This window comes from Pleurodeles waltl, chromosome 2_1 (assembly GCF_031143425.1).
Source record: "Pleurodeles waltl isolate 20211129_DDA chromosome 2_1, aPleWal1.hap1.20221129, whole genome shotgun sequence".
NCBI classification, from domain to species: domain Eukaryota; kingdom Metazoa; phylum Chordata; class Amphibia; order Caudata; family Salamandridae; genus Pleurodeles; species Pleurodeles waltl.
In genome coordinates, this window is record NC_090438.1 from 405,837,751 (window position 1) to 405,857,206 (window position 19,456).

Here is a 19,456-nt window from a genome sequence, read left to right on the forward strand (position 1 = left end):
ATATTTTAAAAGCACATTGCCAGCGATCAGAGAGGGAGAGAGGTACAGTATTAATAACTGCACATATTGACTGTATTTATTTTATTTTTGTATTTATTCGTTGTCATGGGGGCGAGGTGCCTTTTTAAAAGTGGGCTGAGGAGTGATTTAAATGCACTGCATAATTCACACCTTCAATTTGCTGCAGCTTCTGAAAGACTGCCTCTCTAAAAAATATCTTTTTGAAAACAAAATTGCCTTTCTTTGTAGTTCCTCTGAAAATGTAGTGCAGAAATCCAATCATTAAACATATTTATGGGTATGCGACCTCCTACCTTATTATTCATGAATGCTTTGAGGCACTGAATGAGTTTATGTTGATTCTTCTTGTCAATACTTTCTTGCCTTGAGTAAAAGAAAAAAAATATTACATGAACTTAAAGCACAGTCATATAAACTACTGTAAGGCAAGGAAATATATTTATTCTTCTTACTGTTTCTTGTCCAGAAGCTTTTCCAGCACATCCAGCAAGACCCCGAGACCTTCATGTCCAAAGTTGTTAACCCAGCTGCAAAGAAAACATAGATATGCTGGTGTCACAGTGTAAAAATGAAATACAATTCAAGCTATCTGGCATGTCAAGAACACTTTATAGCTTAGGACATCCTTGACAAATGAGAGGTCTTGGAACAAAGCATGTTTATGTTTTGGCAATAATTCGCCCCTAACGATGGATGAGATAATTGGAAGAAACTCAAAATGGAATAACTTGCTGTGCACAAGCTAAACAATATACGACATAATGCAACTGGCCCTTCAGATGTAGGTCTCCATTTAGTGTCTGAGTCTCTGCCAAAATGTGATAACCCTACCCACAGCCCTGCATGTACTCGCCGAATTCACCTCACCATGCGGTTCTAATTTATTATTTTTCTTAAAGAATAAAGACACTGTACAATCACAATTCTCTTTTTATTGCGATTGAATTCAGAGTCAAGTATAACATTTACATTTACTTAAATAGTGTGGACACCTTAAAATGAAACCTCTGCCTGCTAAGCAGGTTAATGCAATCCACACAATGGTGTTAGCATACACAAAAGAGATATTTCTGACCAGGGGTGGCTCCTCTGCAGTGGCGGAGGGGAGTTGCCCCCCGGCTGAGCCTGCAGATTAAAAATAAAACAATAGCTTGATATTGTTTTATTTTTAATCATTTGTCATCTGCTGGCTCAGCCAGCAGGTGCAGGGAGGGGCAGGGCTGGGCTGCGGGGAGGAAGGAGGGGGAGTAGGGGAGAGCACACTAAGTGCGCATGTGTGTTTGGCCGGCTGTCTGAGGCTGGCCAAACACACATGCACACTTAGGTTTCTCCAGCCCGGCTATATACACAGCCAGGCTGGGGAAACAGCACAGACCCCAGGCTTGTGTCCACCGCTCAGACCAATCCTGACTCTGCTTACTTGCTTTGTTTAGCATGTAAGCAGCAACAGGATTTCTAGGGAGCCTGGGAGGTGGCAGGAGATGGTGGTGGAGGTAAGTGTTTTCTTTCTTTCTTTAAATAATTCATCCCTCGCTCCACCCTCACTTTTAAAAATTCCAGAACGACTGCAGAATAAACCGGTAGAGCAGAAGATTTACAATTCAAAACCATGGACCATAATGGTGTAAAATGGGGCCTATGGTTAGTTTAACAACAAACGGCGGTCTATGTCAGCTTCTTTCTGACACTGCATTTTGCATAACTCAAGATTTTAATTCAATACATTGTATGCAGTCAGCACTGATGGAATCTTCTGTTGTTGATTGTGTCAGTTCACGTGACTATGACTTGTAAGTGGCACAAATGCCTCTCATAATAAGTGGCCATTTTTTCATTTAACAGTCTTTTGATTTGATCTAAGTGTGCTAACATGCATATCATACCTCTAATAATTATTGGTGGTAACAAAACGTAGACAGCTGTTCTACCAAAAAAAAAAAAAAAAACATAGTAAAACTGTACCAATGAAGATAAAAAAAAAGTTGCAATGGGCTTCAGAAAGAGGAAGAAAGCGCTATGCAAACATCTATATAATGCAATACAATAGGAGCCAATTGCCATGCCATACAGAATATATACTATCAATATGAGTGGCCCGTTAAGCTCAATGGGACTGCTAATGAGTTATTTCAGCTCCATTGATATTACAAGTAACACAAGAACACTGACGGCCAGGAAGGAGTTTTTCATATATGCATTTTGTCTACTGAAGGAAGATGAGACTCCAAGAGAAACTAGAGAAAAACATGTACCCATTCCTTATTAACGTGTAATTAGAGGTATTCCCACCTTCTCCAAAATCACCTGTACAAATCCCGGGCATTACATCACATTTTATCTTTCAAATATAAATGCAATGGGCAATATAAGGGAGTTTAAGCAATGAAATCATACTGAATAATATCATATCATCTAAGCGCATCATTGTACTACATGGCAACTTGCTGCTACAGGTGGACAAGTCCTTAAAAGCTCGAGCCAGATAAATGGCTCTGGCTCGAGCCAATGTCGCCACCGACTCTTGGGCCAACCCTCCATCCTGGAGGCCCACTTATATGGTTCATTTGGGGACTAAAGATGTCAGGGTCAGACGATCTAGTGTATGGGCTCTATTATTTTCATACTTAATAAATCAAGTTAATTACATTCACTCACTTCAGTAGTGATTTCGATTTCTTGTACATTTGGTCACCTCTCTCTTACATTATTCTACAAACCCGGGGGTGAAGCGAGGGTAGGGGTTGGGGTTAGGGAATCATGCCAGAGACACGGAGACAGGGGATAAGGGAACGCGTAACACATGCCCATGAATCTTGCCAGGATATTGTTGCCCTCAGCAAAAGATAGTGCTACCCTGAGGAATTACCACTAAAGAGAGATTTACCTACAATTACCACGCTGAACCCAAATTAAACCGCTCTTTAAAGCTACAGACCGCACTAGTTCCACAGCCCAATTTTAGAATTGGAATAATCTCTCGGAGCCATGCAACTAGTCCTATACACAGTGCACAACCAATCTCTGAAACCCTACTAAACAATAGAAAAGGACAGTTGTATCCAATGAAACACAAAGTCTACCAATACTAAAACTAGACAGAGAAAATGCAAGACACACCCCAAAGAGACATCCCTAAAATACATCATCCTCACACCTGTGATGGCATCAGAATGCTGTAACCCCTTAAGATCCCCTTTCTGAAGGGAACTGCGGGGAAACCACAATACAACACCAGTCATGGTCATGTTCCATCCACAGATAGTGACCCTCCCACAACCACTGACACATATGTCTGCAAAGAAAAGAAAACACTAAGAGTCAAGTTGTTAGTTGATATGCATTATGTAAAGTTTGCATAACTTCATGTTTAGAATAAACCTTAATAATACATATTTTGTTGCTGTCTTGTTGCTTTTGATGTTGAAATTCAGACACAGCAATGACCATAATGGAGAAGAACATCCAATTGTCAATTTGCAGCTTTACAATGAAGAAAGGCAATCCATTGTAATTTTTTCTTCAAAACATATTCCAACAACAACTCACAGCTGCTTAAACATAGCTTAAACTATCTGTGACAGAAGAGCAACTTGTGTCAGTCTCACAACTATGTGTGACACTGCTGTGCAGCAATTAATGACATATACAACCTTATATTCTAATGCCAATGTGAAACCTTCTTTTTCAAGGATGCATTTCATTAAGTCTGATTACAACTGGCACCCTACAATTCTCCCTCCATTATACCTCCCCCATTCAGTACAATTCATATTGCTGTAAAAGTAAAGTAACTTATCTCTAGAAAGTAACTCTAGTAATGGTGCATGATACGGTTCTGACATGAAAGCACATAAGTGGTTCAAATGCATTCTACTTACGTAATGGCAGTGGGTGATCAGGGTGACCCTTCATGTTAACAGGTAATAGTCATTTTCTAATATCCTCCCTCGCCTGATCTTGCTGCACTGAAGACATTTTCAGCTGTCTCTACGCAAAATGTTTTGCTCACTTTGCAAATCAAAGAAATCAGAAAGCTACAATTTCTAAACTGGGCAAAGTTAAAATGTGCATCTTCTACCGTATCTTAACAGGGTCTGTGGATCTTCAAATTACACAGTTTTTCACACAGCCCAATGCAATTACTAATAACATGAACCTAATTAACAAGCTTTATCAGCTCCAATGATTTGCCAGAGAAGATGGTCTCTGTCTTCCAATGTTTCTACTACATCATTCATCCCTTATCTATATGTATCCAGCTCCCCCAGATGAAGCCACCAACCTCAAGACTATCTTCATGCCCAATAAATATGTCCGCAATACAAGGTTCGCATTTCAGTATGACATTTGCAGCAAATAACCTTTAACCCATATCAGACTATCACATCTTTACCTCAATATTAATATAAATTTTATGTGCTGATATTGAATGTAGGCAAACCAGGGCTTATAACTCACAACTAAAGACAAATGCTTTCTTCTATTCAGCATCACCTGCAACAAGCCAATGCTTTCTCAAACTTGAAATCAATCCCTGCACATTAACTATAAGATAGTTTTCCTAACTGCCTACTGGCTGTTTAATACTTAAGTAGCTCTTTAGTACATGACTGGTGCTATTTGAGCGCCATAGAGCAGCATAGATCATACAGAAAAATTGGGTAAGGAACCTGGGTTAATACTTAATATACAAGAACAGTGGTCTCCCATACACAAAAATAAGTTAATTTGTGAACAAGCAACAAGCAAAGGTTACTCCTTAGGAGGCAACTCAATTGCATTTGAAAATGGAGCAAATGAGAAAGCAGGATAGGTTTCATAAATATATTAACTCAATAGAAACATATGATAAGTCAAAACATGAAACACCGAACAAGGAAAATGTCTTCAATGCAGACAAAAAGTACATAAATACTTTTGAGAAGCCACAATCTGCATCTGAGGATCCATAAGGCTGGCTGGCTGGATTAATCCTTCAGGAAGCAAATAAATAAGGATACATATAAAGTTGTGCAAAGCGTCCAAACAATAAATGTATGGATCATTAATAAGGCAAAGGCCAACTAGCAGCCCACCAGAACACCCCACACCTTGGGCACTCCATCTACCCAATAAGGGTGAGGGGGGTAAAAAAGAGCATTCCTTGAGGTCCCAGTCACCTCAGGCCAAAACTAACTTGCACAAACATTTTTGTACCTATAGGGACCAGATAGGTGGTACCCGCAGCTTCCCCAAAGCACTGATATAATATAGTATATTTTGATGTCCCTCTGACGTTTCTGTACAGAACAGAGTTGTGTGTGGAGAATTATAGTGATTTTCTTTTTTAAGAAAAGCATGTATTGGCCAATGATGCATTGACTAAGGTTGACTGTTTACTGAGTTCTGAGAGTCTATCCTACACCATCTCTGTAAGTCCTGGACTGCTTGACTTAACTATCCACAGCATTTGGCTCAACAGTAAGCTGAAGACCCAGAGTACCAGTGGTAAAAGGCTAAGATTGTTACAGTTTTGGTCCAGTAATCTCGGACTGCTCTGAGACTCCTGAAAAAGCTCCCACGCCTAACGTACGTGCAAGCTCATTAGTGAACTGTTACAGAAATGGATAGAAGTCTGCTCTGCCGGATTCCTTTAACGTTTTCAGTTTTGCCCCTGTGGAAGTATGAGCAGGCATCAACTGCTCTGTCCACCATCAGAGGAATTCTTATACATGCATAAGAATGCACATGTATAGCACCGTGTAATATGTTGCTTGTTCTTCCAGAAAAAAAGCTACTTGTAAAAGAGTGCTTTTTTGAGTCACATGAACCAATATTCTGTATGGTATTGCCACTGGTATGGCTATGGCTGGAATGTCCCCAAAGGAACCTGTATCGTGGAAGCCGTATTGCAATAAAAGTAGCCCCATTGCACTGAAAGTAGCCCCAAGAGTTCAGCCCACCAAGAAAATCCCAAAGTGCCTGATTGGCCAGTCTGGTCCTATGTACAACAGCAAGTAAAGTACTTAAATTCAAATAGTGCAGACAGATAAATTTGCATGCATGAGAATTCCAAATTCTCTGAACTTGTCTGAGTCAATCTTACACATCCCACCACAGTCTAAGTAAGGTACTCTTACGTGAAAATGGAAATGCCCCCCAGGAGCAAGCATGCTCCAGTTACAACAGAGATCAATAAGGTTTATATGCATGATGGAATGATATATTTGAGCCCGGTTATGCCTTCTAGATTCTGGAGGCCATTTTATAATATCTGTCAATGTTGCAAATGAAAATACAATGTCTAAGACCATTTTAATTTTATACCAGAAGATAGGGTCATGAAAAGGTAACTGCGAAGGGTACAACAGCAGGAATGTGTTGAAACCCTCCAACATCTCTCTGTTGGTAATCTGTGCCTATTTGCCACTCAAGACAATCTAGAAACTACTTTGAGAACTTCAGCTTTAGGCAATCAGGCACTATTTCTGACACACCCCCTGCGAACATCAAGCACACCGGGTACACAGTGAAACACACTTTCACAGTAAGAGATTCCCATGCTAATCTAATGGCTAGAGGTTGATCTTCTGTATGTAGGGTCAACATGACAACAACTTTCAGAGCTTGGCAACAACACAGAGGTGACTCTGTGGATATGCCTAAAAGAGGCACATAGAGTTAAAATGCATATACCTAATCATTTGTCAAACATTCAGGCCAGATAAAACAAAGGGGTCCCTCCACATGCTGTGCATTTATAAAATTATTCCAGAAAGTAGTACAACAGTGTAAATAAATGTTGGCTCTTCATTCTTACAGCATGTCAGCCGGCAGGACCTGGACTGGTAACAGAAGTTAGCTGTACTTGATAATGTGAATAGGCCGCAAGGTGAGAGGGGCTCACATAGTTTCTTGGGCAAGTTAAGGTGGGGAGGTATGGAGAAAACAATACTTCAGCAACCATTTGCAGTCACAGCGGCAGTTTGTGCCTGCCCATCAACACTGTAAGGCATTGAATGTAAGGTAAACTTGTCAATTCAGAAAATAGTGGCCATCACTTTGACTGCTGGAAAAAAAGCATTATCACATCTCAATGATTAATACTCTCTACATTTTAAAGGACTGTCAGCTATACATGCAATATGTCCAGACTGAGTTGAATACTCATTACCATATGTGTAGTCCATCAAAGTGGAACATTTTTGCAAAGTACAAACGGAATGACATTTTGAGGAAGCGCTTTGAATCATGCCACAATTCATATCAATAGAAAGATATAAGTTGTTCAAAGTTCAAAAAAATTCCAGAGTGGGAGATCCGATTGCCAAAACCTCACTCTATCAATGATGGAAATACTTTACTATATAACTACTGTTTGATACATTGACAAACAGGTGTGTATGACATAGATGAAGTTCACAACAGCACATGCCAAAATCACTGTAAAAACACCAGCCACACTTGCAGCAAATGGCATTTTGGTTATAAATGCCCCCAACTCTGTAGCGTAATAAGGAAACAACCAAGAAAGTCAATTGCAATCACAACTAGTTCGAGAGGACACTGCATCACAATTGATGAGGACAGGCACAGAATAAAACTCATGAAAAACACAACTATAATTAATACAAACAGTTATAGCTTCCATGGTTCATACCCTTGACAAATTGCATAAGGAGAGCACAAACATTTAAAAAGAAATATATTTATTGATTGAGAATTCCTCATATACCTTCGACAGTTCCAGAAAAAATAACACAGATTTTTGCATCAACGAATACCCAAACATCAGCAATGGTGTTTCACAACTGCACCACCTATCAAATTCCCAAACTGCGGAAACACTGGTAAATCATATTACATACCTATTTTTTAAGAAATACCATTCAGATATTTTTCTATTGAAGTAAACAGTCATACAACAGACATTTTTCTATCATACTTTTAATTGGCCTGCATCAGATAACTGGCAGAGACGCGAGCAGCGTGAATAAGACTGGTCATGATTAGTACATCAGTACACAGCCCTTCCACAATGGGGAAATATGATAAATTCACAAAAGATAGTCTAATTTACCGTGCATGCTTCCAGGGCATACACTATAATAGCATATATGTGTTTATTTATTTATGTAATACCAGATGTGCTTACTACCAACATTTATCACAGAGACTATATTGTTCACCAGAGATAAAATGATAAAAGTGAGTTAAATCTCATTGGACGTTCATGAACCTAATCTGGGTTAGGAGTACATTTAATGGATTTTATATTTAAGGACCAAGACTGCAAGTGTTGAAATTTAATCAGTCTTCTATTTAGTTTATTTGAAGATTAATTGTAAAATTATTAAGTGACCTCTAATCAATGAACTATTAATTTTAATCAGCTGTGATTTTCATATTTTTAAACATGGCTAGAAGATATGTGGTGAAGTACTTGTACAACATGGTAAGAGGGTAAACATTATTTAAGTTTAATTTGAGACTGCAAGCTGTGTTGATCACATAATTGTAATATTTAAATATTTTTAAAGAAAACCTAATTGGTTGTACAGAAATGCAATCTCAATTACCAGAAGGTTGTCTTCAAGCTCCCAACAAAATGCATGCTTGAAGAGGCCGAGGTTAATCATTAGTGAAATTTATTTGTTTAAAGCCACTTATTTAATTTAAGGATCAACCTTTAACAGTACTTGAAATTTCAATCAATTGAGGTTTTACAAGTTGCATTTGAGGTGTATGTGCGGACATTGTTATGAAAAGTTTTAATTGATTTAAAAATGTAGTGTAAAACTATTTGTCAGACGTATACACATATTTATGTGGATGGTTTTAAGGCACTACATAATTAATTTATCAGCACTTTGTAGGCCTTGGGCTTTTGAAAAAAAATCTATAAAGGCCTATAGTAGTGGTGTAGAGGAGATGTGCCATGGGTTGCCAACAGAGATGATAAGGCAGGGGCCTGAAGTTGTGACGACTGAACTCTGTTCTTTTTGTACAGGCCAAGGTGGTCCTAGAACTGATCTGAACATGGTGGAAGGCCTCCTTGTGAAATCTAGCCATGACTTCTCTAACTAGGACTGATGGGATGAATTTCTCAGATAATGGCTGATGTTGTTTCAGAGTTCCGAACCAGCACCTTGATGGATTTGCCTTTATATTTTTTTTATGTTAACTATGGGCAGGGAGTTCAAGGAAAGGTTTGCTTTCACTTCTGATGTCACTATTCTGAATTTTAAGGCGGGACACAACCTCTGTAGTTACTCTGGGCATACACCACTGCTGGCGTTGAAAAATCTACGCAATCCTGGAAGTTAACCATCTGGCCCAGCCTAATGGGATCCAGTTAAGGTTGTTCAGGGTGGGGTAAGGTGGTTCTAAATCTTGAAGTGAAGCATGGTGTGTCTCCTTGATTTTCTAGGAAGTTTCTGCAGGGATCGGAAGAGATTATTTTACAAGAATAAAGGCAAGATAGGACGATCAAATTGGTCATTCCTAAACATTGATTTAGAATCAGCAGCAGAGCCATCCTTCTAAGCAAGAGTAGCTGATGTTTTGTGTTCCCTGTTTATGGATTTGATTTGCTGTTATAATAAAAGCTTGATATTGAACCAAAATCCAAGGTCTGAGACTATTTCAGATGAAGAAGTTTTGATGTCATCACCTGAATATAATTGGCTTTATTCTTTCAGATGTAGGGTGTGTTCTTTCATCCAGTAGCAAACAAGACTTAAAAATATGATAATATTTTACTGCTGCTCAAAATGGTCTGCTAAGGACTTCAGTTGCTATGTTAATGTGTGCAATAATCAAACAAAACAATAAATATGTACTTTTTCCAAGGTGAAAAAACACTGGTGACAATTTCATGTACAGGCAACAGCTTTCACTATGTGTTTATAAATGCACACATATGCAAATCAATTAAAATGACATTTTTTAGGCCAGTGATAATTAGTGTGCTTTGTTGTTGATAGTGTTTCGAACTATTTAGAGTTGTTGAGCTCTCTTAGGAACAAGGAGCTAACAGGGACACCTGATTAAGGGATAGTCACAAAGTCGTAATTGGATGAAGTAACCAGTATGTGTAAGAGTCGTGTCACTCTTGGCAACTGATGTGCACTTTGACCCCGTGGTTCTGTACGTAGGGGACAAGTGTCCTTTTTAGTAATCAACAAATCCCATGCGAAGCCAGTGCATAATCCAGGCTGCCACATGCTAAAGCAGTCGAAAGGCAGGAAGTGGAGAATAGTGCACTGTTCTTTGAGGATTTACTGCTGGAGATAGTGATGGTACACTGTTCTCCCTTTTCCAGCCATTGGACTGATTTAGCCAGAGGCAGCCTGGATTCTCCACTGGCAATGCTTCTATGGAGCTGAGAAGAGTGCGAATATTAAGCATGTTGTGAGAAAGTGGTTAATAATTGAGGTGGGTTGGGGTCTACCACAAGTAATAAAATCATTACATTTTTAGGTTCAGTCAAAGGTTGCAATAATTTCAACCTGATTGCAGCCCATGGTAGCTTTGGCACTGAGCTAACAGGCTTAACAAAAATTTGTGAAACATGTAGAAGGGCCAAAACAGATAAAAAGTATAAAACGCAACACAACAGAAATCCCACTGTAATTTAATAACACCAAAATGAAAATCAATCCAATAAGATGTACTAGAGATATGATTTTTTCAGGATTTAAATGAAATTGTCCAAAAAAGCACAAAGAATCAATGTACTCAAAGGTCTCTGCACATCGAGAACTAGGGTGATTTGAGGCCAACAGCAACTGAGCTCGGGTCAACTACTCCAAGTAGGTTGACCCAGGTAGGGCCAGGAACTAAGTTAAAAAATGTTTCTACGCCCCAAACAGAAAAGGGGCTTTGTTGTTTTTCTGAAGAAAAACTCTACTACGTGTGGAACAAACCTAAGATTGCATCTGACACCATTGAACTTGTGATCGGTTGATTTTTGCAGTCAGTCACTTTTAAGCTCTGAAGCAAAATTTCTTTAAAATACAATTCCAAAACATGTTTTGGTGTCCCAACAACCACACAAGTACATTTCCAAGGTCCCCATTCCTGGAGGGGAGCATTTAGAAACTCCCAGGTTGTCAGGCAGAGGATAACAGCAAAGTGTAGTCTAGCTCCAGTTGTCACTGGTGTAAGACCTGGTATCATTGGCGAGGTTCTTCCCTAACTTTTTGTCTTTAACCCTCCTGTGTTGCTGACTTTGTTTTTGCCAGCCTCAGGACTCTGCATATTTTAGCAGTGCTAACCAGTGCTAAAGTGCTGATGCTCTCTCTTTAAAAAACAGTAAATGTAGCTTACACCCAATTGTTATGTTTAATTCACTTATAAATTAGTAGTAAAGTGGTATTACAGGTGTCCCAGGCCTGTAAATTAAGTGATACTAGAGGGCCTGCAGCACTGATTGTACCACACTCTTAAGTATTCCTTCAAATGTCTCAGGCCTTGCACTGCAGGATGTGTGTGCAGGTTTTAAACTGCCATTTTGACCTGGCAAAATAAAACTTTTGCCATCCCACAATCTTTATTTTTAATACATATAACTCACCGTTAGCGTAGGCCCTGAACAGACCAGAGGGCAGGGTGCAGTGTATACAAAATGCTGGACATGTACTGAGAAGTTTTACATGTCCTGGCAGTGAAAAACTCAAATGTATTTTTCACTACTACAAGACCTACCTCTCCAATAGGATAATATTGGAGTTGCTTATTACATTTAATATGCTGTAAATTCCAGTTAGGAACAGGTTGACAGGTTAAGTTTGGTAGCTAAAGAATTGTAATTAAAAGCCCTCTTTAATGGTAAAGTTGGATTTTTAATCACAATTCTGAAGGTGCAGCTTTTAGAAATTTGGCATTTTCTTGTCCTAACCATTTGGTGTCTGCAGCCTAATCCTGGGTCACATGAATAAGTGTAGCTGGCAGTTGGTCTATGTGTATTGCTCCCAGACAGTGAGACAAAAGGAAGATAGATGCTGACAGGACAAGCCACTTCGAATTAACAAGGGGGGAGGGTCTGTCACCTATCAGATTCTCACAACAAAAGAGAACTCTCACAAAGGACTTGACACTGGGGCTGGAACAGGAAGGAAGGAGATGTCTGACATCTCAGAGGGGTGGAAACTACGAGAAACTCCCTTCACTTCAAAGTGGGCACTAAGGGGGTGATTCTAACTTTGGCGGGCGGCGGAGGCCGCCCGCCAAAGTTCCCCCAACAGAATACCGCTACGCGGTCAGAAGACCGCCGCGGTTATTCTGTGTTTCCCGCTGGGCTGGCGGGCGACCGCCAGAAGGCCGCCCGCCAGCCCAGCGGGAAACCCCTTCCCACGAGGAAGCCGGCTCCGAATGGAGCCGGCGGAGTGGGAAGGGTGCGACGGGTGCAGTAGCACCCGTCGCGATTTTCAGTGTCTGCCATAATCTTTTAGGGGCCCTCTTACGGGGGCCCCTGCAGTGCCCATGCCATTGGCATGGGCACTGCAGGGGCCCCCAGGGGCCCCACGACACCCCTCACCGCCATCCTGTTCCTGGCGGTCAAAACCGCCAGGAACAGGATGGCGGTGAGGGGGTCGGAATCCCCATGGCGGCGCAGCAAGCTGCGCCGCCATGGAGGATTCCTCAGGGCAGCGGAACACCGCCGGGAGACCGCCGGTTTTCCGTTTCTGACCGCGGCCATACCGCCGCGGTCAGAATGCCCTTGGGAGCACCGCCAGCCTGTTGGCGGTGCTCCCGCGGTCGTTGACCCTGGCGGTCAATGACCGCCAGGGTCAGAATGACCCCCTAAGTGTTAATATTGGACCACAGGCCCCAAACCTTCAGTACACTTCTGGACCGGTGGACTCTGCCAGGAAGAAGGTCTGCTATGCTACCAAAAGGATTGCTAGTCTGCTGCTCTGAAGGACTTCTGCCCTGCTGTGCTGACCTGCTGCCCTCTTGTCTTAGTGAGAAGTACTGGACCTGCATTTTCTGAACCCATGACCCAAGACTGACTCCAAGGGCTAGTAGGCTGGCCTCCTGTCTGGTGTCTCAGGTATAGAAGGCTCCAACAACCTCGATCCCACCATCTGGGCTCTGCCACCTGTGAGGTCTATCCTACCAAGTGGTGCCACCCCATGTCCTGGACCCTTGGAAATGGGACTGAAGGTGCCCTCATAGCCCATCTGTGGATCCAGCAGAACCAATGCATCTCCTCTGCTGGGTGGTGCAACCTCAAACAGAACCAACGCTTCGCCTCTGGTTAGTGGACTTTCCTGCCATGCATCCTTGATTTGGGACGCCGTCAACTCTTCTCAACCAAGTTTTAAGGTACTATTGCTCAGCGGGCCTAGCTGAGTCCCTGCAGCTGACCCACACTCCATCACGGTTAGCCTGGATTTGAGACTTTGCCCTAGTCTAGTGCAATCAGATATCCACAGTTAGTGCTTTGTGCTTTTTGGTGCCGTTTTCACTGAAATCTTTAAACTAGCATATTATCGGTACTACTGATTTGATATTTGTTGTTTTGGTCTTGATTTATTTATTTAATGTATTCTATTTTTCTAATTTGAAGTGGGATTCTTTTTGTGTTTTCACATTATCACTTGAACTGTTGCACAAATATTTTACTTGTTGCTTCTAAGTTAAGCCTAACTGCTTTTTGCCAAGCTACAAGGGTTGCGTACAGGTTTATTTGGAATTTTCTAGTACCGTACCCGGACAAGGATTGTGATTCCTACTTGAGTAGGGTTTCACACACTTTAACCAGGAACCTCATTTCTCACAACTGGTCAGCTGGAATTCTTCACAGGAACGTCCTCTTCTACTTTTTTATGTTCTGGAACAACCGAGGGGATCAGCCTTATGTTCTTGGAGATCTTTCAATCCTTCGATTTCAAGTGGAAGGGAGTCCAACCTCCTTGCATTCTTCTCACAGGTTACAGATCTCAAGTGCAGCATGTTCAGTCCACCTCATATCCCTTTGCAAGACCAGTAGTGTTCTTATAGGGTGCCTGAAGTGCCACATTTAAGTCTGATACCAGCTAGTGGGTGGCATGACTCATGATATAAAAGTTCCCGGGGGCAACCATACCAACTTTATCAGCAGTTCCTGTTTGTATTACTGCAAACAGGCCCAAAATGCAATGTGCCAGGGAATTTTAAAGATGCAAAAGTCTTTGATCACACTAAACTTGAGGTTGGGGGGCCAGGGATTTGTGTGGGAGTGTCATAAGGAAACCACCAGTGTCGTCCCACATCTAAAATGTAAATCTAGTTCGAAACAGGCCCTGAACTCACAATAAACCAAGTGATAGAAGTGTGATAGGAGATAAGCAGGGTCTTAGAGAGGAGATACACAAGAATTGCCTTGGCATGCTATTCTCTCTCTTTCAAATGTGTCACAAGTGTTATGTGGGCCCAACAGATCAATCAAGCAGGATTTGACAGTGTGTAGTCAACAGGATGTCCAATCCATATCTCACACTCTAAATATTCTGTGAAGTTCAGAGGATTCATCTCTCTCTATTCAGGTGAACCTATTGTTTGCTCCTGGAAGACATTTCAGACCTATTCTCTGGTTTAAACACATACGTGGAGCTGGCACAGGTTTACGCTAATCAGTCTTCCCACCATTCAAGCAGGTAAAGGATAACTTTATAAAAGATACGTTTTCTTGATACTTATTAAAAATCTGACTTCTTCAATGAATTCAATAACTATTACAAAATAGTTGTTTAATTATATTTCTAGCTTGCCCATTTCTGAGACAGCAGTATTACCATACCAAAACCAGTATTAGTAGATTTATTTGTACTCAAATTTTTTACAAAAGACAGCCAGGTCTGCCAGTGAAAATTGCTTTTTGGGTCTTGTCACTGTAGGGACATTGTAACAATAATGTTCCCATGCACCCTACCTTGTGGGCTACAAGTCTTACAAAGGGCTTTTAATATTTAAAAAAGAGATATTTTTTACCTGTTATAAAAGGTTTATTGTAGCAGGTCGCACTGCAGGTTTCACACTGCAGCAGTTGGGCTAAAATGGTATGCCTGAAGCAATGTTTTCCTTTGTTACACTAGTGGATCTCGCAATAACTGCTGCAGTCCATGGGTGGCATTTATCTTTTCATGCTATGGGTGTATTTTTGTACCAAATACTTTGGTCTTTTGGGAAGGTTAGATAAGCCTTTCAGGGATTACCCAATTTCCGCATGTTTTAGGGGTCAAAGCACATATGTTGGGCACTGAACGCAGCACCTCAGTGTGCAGAGTCTAAAAACCAGCAATAAAAATTAATAAAAAAATTACCACCCAAAAAGACCATTTTCTAACAAGCGCAAATTGTTATTCAATAGTAAAATTAAAGTAAAACTTTTTAGGTTTTACTCAATCTATAGGATGCACTTCCAAGTCCATTATATCATGCTCCTTCCCATTTCAATGTTTGAAGGCAAGTCACACCAAACATTGTTAAAGCCACTAGGTTCCACCTGGAAGTGACTGGATGCTTACATCCAAGAAGTCTCTCATTCAACATTCAATGCACTTAACCATTTGTCATCTATGCTCTCAGCCATTCATCCTTGGAATAATTTCATTTATTCTTCCACCCATAAACTTGTGTTGCATTCACTGGCTTATCTGTCTTCCATCTCTGCAATCAACGATGAACGATCTTCAGTTATTAACAAAACTATTGAGTTTTTGGCTATTTTGTGTGGGGCATGAGACTGCATCCGGTAGTGTGTGACTGCTTGTTTATGAGGAATGTGAGTGTGCTGTTCATAGAATTGGACTCTCACTCGGTGAACATTGTGAAAGATAACAACCTATTCTGTTGGGAATATGATAGTTGTTCTGGTACTCTATGACTGCTTCAGCAATGTGTGAGATGGTGCTATTGGCACTGTGACACTGCTAGTATGTGATGGGTGTAAGAAGGTTTCCATTGACTTGCATTCGGAAAGTGGTGTGAAAATGCTTCTAGTATTATGGACTGTTAGAATGTGAGGGGTGTGAAACAGCTCCTGCTATTTAGGGTATTTTGCTTTTCCACTATAAAAACGTTATTAGTTCCCCCATTGTTTTCATTAAGTCTCAGCCATCTGCCTGTGGCTCTTTAGTACTTACAGCCAATCACCCTCTGTTCTGGACCCTCCTACTGATCTCACATGAACAGATCTGGAGCAGCTTCTGTCAACTGCTCACTCTTTCTACTGGATCACCTTCACTGCTACTTCACCTCCCTGCATCACCCCACACATAGTACAACAGCTGGATCACCACAAACACCAACACCCTAGTTCCCCTCAAGTGCAACCGAACAGCAAGAACCCCATCACAGGCCAGCTGGTACACAGAGGAATTCAGGCTGATGAAACACCACTGCAAGCAGCTGGAGCAGAAAGAGAGAACAAGTCGAAAACAACGCAGATAAAAAACATCTTCAGATTAGTCCTCAGACATTACCAGTAGCAGATAAAGAACATCAAGCACAGAGCTTTTGCAGTATGCATCAACACCAACACTAACAGCAGCAAGGAAATCTTTGCCATCAGCAAAGACTTCACCCTCCTGCCACCTTTAAGACATCAAGACCTTTGCAAGAAGCTCTCAGAATTATTCTGAAACAAAATCACCTCCAGATACAGCAACTTCGACCCTCAGCTGAACCCCATCACCACTGCAACTCAGCTTCCCATCACAGCTGATGGACAAACCCTGACCTTGTGCCTTGCCATCACCGGCCGCAAAATCGTAAAATACCTTGAAGAACATCAACTCAAGGGCTCCATCTAACCTTTGCCCTTACCAGCCTTCACCAAAGGACTCCTACCAATCAGTGGAGCAATAAAAAACATTGTCTACACCTCCACTGACTCAGCCATGTTCCTGGACACCTGAAACCATGCTGCCCTGGTTCCCCCGCTCAAGAAACCATCCCTTGACCCTGCCAGGCTTTCCCACTACAGAGTACACTACAGTGCTCTTGAATGGAGGGAAATGGTCTTGGGGTGGACCAGTAGTGATCAATGCAATACCTCATTCTAACATCACTTGTGGACAAGAAGGAAACACAACTCAGTGGCTTGGCAGTTTGTTTGCAGCAACAAAAACACCCATAAGTCCACTTCATATGCAAAGGTATCATTACATATGGATTTAGCAGCCATCACAGGAGGGCTAGCACAAGCGCTAACTGAACAAGTATCCATGAACAAGATTAGCTAATGGGCAGAGCCAATCCTCTCTCTTTATAGTCTATTTCATTATTTTTCTGATTACAGGAGTATCTAGCATGCTGCTAAAGCTAGCTTTAGCTAACAAAAAAATGAGAATATCACAAATAAGGAAAATACTCACTGAATAATAAGATTTCCAGGTGCTCTATTTCTGTTTTTAAACGTGCATCTGAATTTAAAACAAGGATAGAAATCTAGAACATATTCCATTTATTATAAAATCTAACTTCCATTTAAACAGTTTTGAATTTTAACTTGTTCTCACATTGAAGGAATCTTTGGGAAAGCAGGCCTTGTCCAACCATAAGCTACAAAATGGTGAGACAAGTGACTGCTTAGGAAGCTTATGAAAGATTATTTTCATGATTTGGATGTTCGGGAGCATGGGAATAACACATATAAATATATTTACCATTGACCCATTGTTAGAAATGGGGTCTTTGGCTGGCAGTCAGAGTACCCCCTGCCCAAGCAAGGACTCTCACTCTAGTCAGGGTAAAAGAGATTCACCCTAAGCTAACCCCTGCTTACCCCCTTGGTAGCTTGGCACGAGCAGTAGGCTTAACTTCAAGTGCTAAGTGTATCGTATTTGTACCAACACACACAATAGCTTAATGAAATCACTACAAAATGATACCACACAGGTTTAGAAAAATAGAAAATATTTATCTAAACAAAACAAGACCAAAACAACATGAATTCACAATACACAAGTCATCAATTAAAAAGCAAAAAGAGTCTTCATGTAGTTTTAAACATAACGCGAACGCTGTTAGCATGAAAATGTACCCTGGGTGCGTCAAAAATAACCCCGTAGGGGCGAGTGTGCATCAAAAAGGGCTTGCGATGCATCTATTTCACTCACAAGCAAGACATTACGTTTTTCTCCTTTCGTCAGGTCGGTGTGCGTCATTTCTTCTCTCCGCAGGAGAGGGATGCGTCAATCTAGTCAGCACTTTCGGGTCCGGTAAGGCCTTGCGTTGTTTTTACACGCTCAGCGGTGTTTGCATCAGAAATCCAGCCACATGATGATGCGAAAACCACGCAGCTCGGGTTGCGATCTCACCAGCCTCCATCAGCGATGCTATGCGTCGTTTCTCCAGCCCCGGGCATCGATCTTCGGGTTGCATTGCAGGCAAGTGTTGATTTTCAGCCGTGAAGCCGGTGGCACGTCGATATTTCAGCCGCAGATCGGAGTTGCGTTGATCTTTTTCCCGCATGGCGTTCTGTGCACAGATTTCTCACTCTTGGACTGCCAGCTTCTCCTTTCAGGGTCCTAGGAACTGGATGGGCACCACTTGGCAGAACAGGAGTCTCTCCAGAGACTCCAGTTGCTGGCAGAGAGAAGTCTTTGCTGTCTCTGAGACTTCAAACCACAGGAGGCAAGCTCTAAATCAAGCCCTTGGAGATCTTCACAAGAAGGAAGGCAACACAAAGGCCAGTCTTTGTCCTCTTAGCACAGGCAGAAGCAGCAACTGCAGGATAGCTCCACAAAGCACAGTCACAGACAGGGCAGCTATTCTTCCTCAGCTCTTCAGCTCTTCTCCAGGCAGAGGTTCCTCTTGGTTTCCAGAGGTGTTCAAAAGTCTGTGGTTTTGGGTGCCCTTTTTACACCCATTTTCTCCATTGAAGTAGGCCTACTTCAAAGCAAAGTCTCTCTTGATGGTGAAATCCTGCCTTGCTCATGCCAGGCCCCAGACACTCACCAGGGGGTTGGAGACTGCAATGTGTGAGGGCAGCCACAGCCCTTTCAGGTGTAAGTGACCACTCCTTCCCTCCCTCCTAGCACAGATGGCTCATCAGGAAATGCAGACTACACTCCAGATCCCTTTGTGTCATTGTCTAGTGAGAGGTGCAACCAGCCCAACTGTCAAACTGACCCAGACAGGGAATCCACAAACAGGAAGAGTCACAGAAATGGTTTAAGCAAGAAAATGCTCACTTTCTAAAAGTGTTTTTTTCAAACACACAATCTTAAAGTCAACTTTACTAAAAGATGTATTTTTAAATTGTGAGCTCAGAGACCCCAAACTCCACATATCTATCCACTCCCAAATGGAATCTACACTTTAATCAGATTTAAAAGTAGCCCCCATGTTAACCTATGAGAGGGACAGGCCTTGCAACAGTGAGAAATGAATTTAGCAGTACTTTACTGTCAGGACATATAAAACACATTACTAGTTGTCCTACCTTAACCACACACTGCAC

General features: G+C 41.5%; 1 protein-coding gene across 2 annotated transcripts in view; it reads right to left on the reverse strand.

The window, feature by feature from the left end:
- DIAPH2 (diaphanous related formin 2) overlaps positions 1-19,456 on the reverse strand; it is a 3,364,504-nt gene that overhangs the window by 2,540,821 nt on the left and 804,227 nt on the right. For both annotated transcript variants that reach the window (XM_069213107.1, XM_069213115.1), the window contains 2 exons: positions 474-548; positions 315-384 (listed from right to left, as the gene is read on the reverse strand). In XM_069213107.1, coding sequence (XP_069069208.1) covers positions 315-384; positions 474-548 — 145 coding nt within the window. The remainder of the gene's footprint in view (positions 1-314; positions 385-473; positions 549-19,456) is intronic.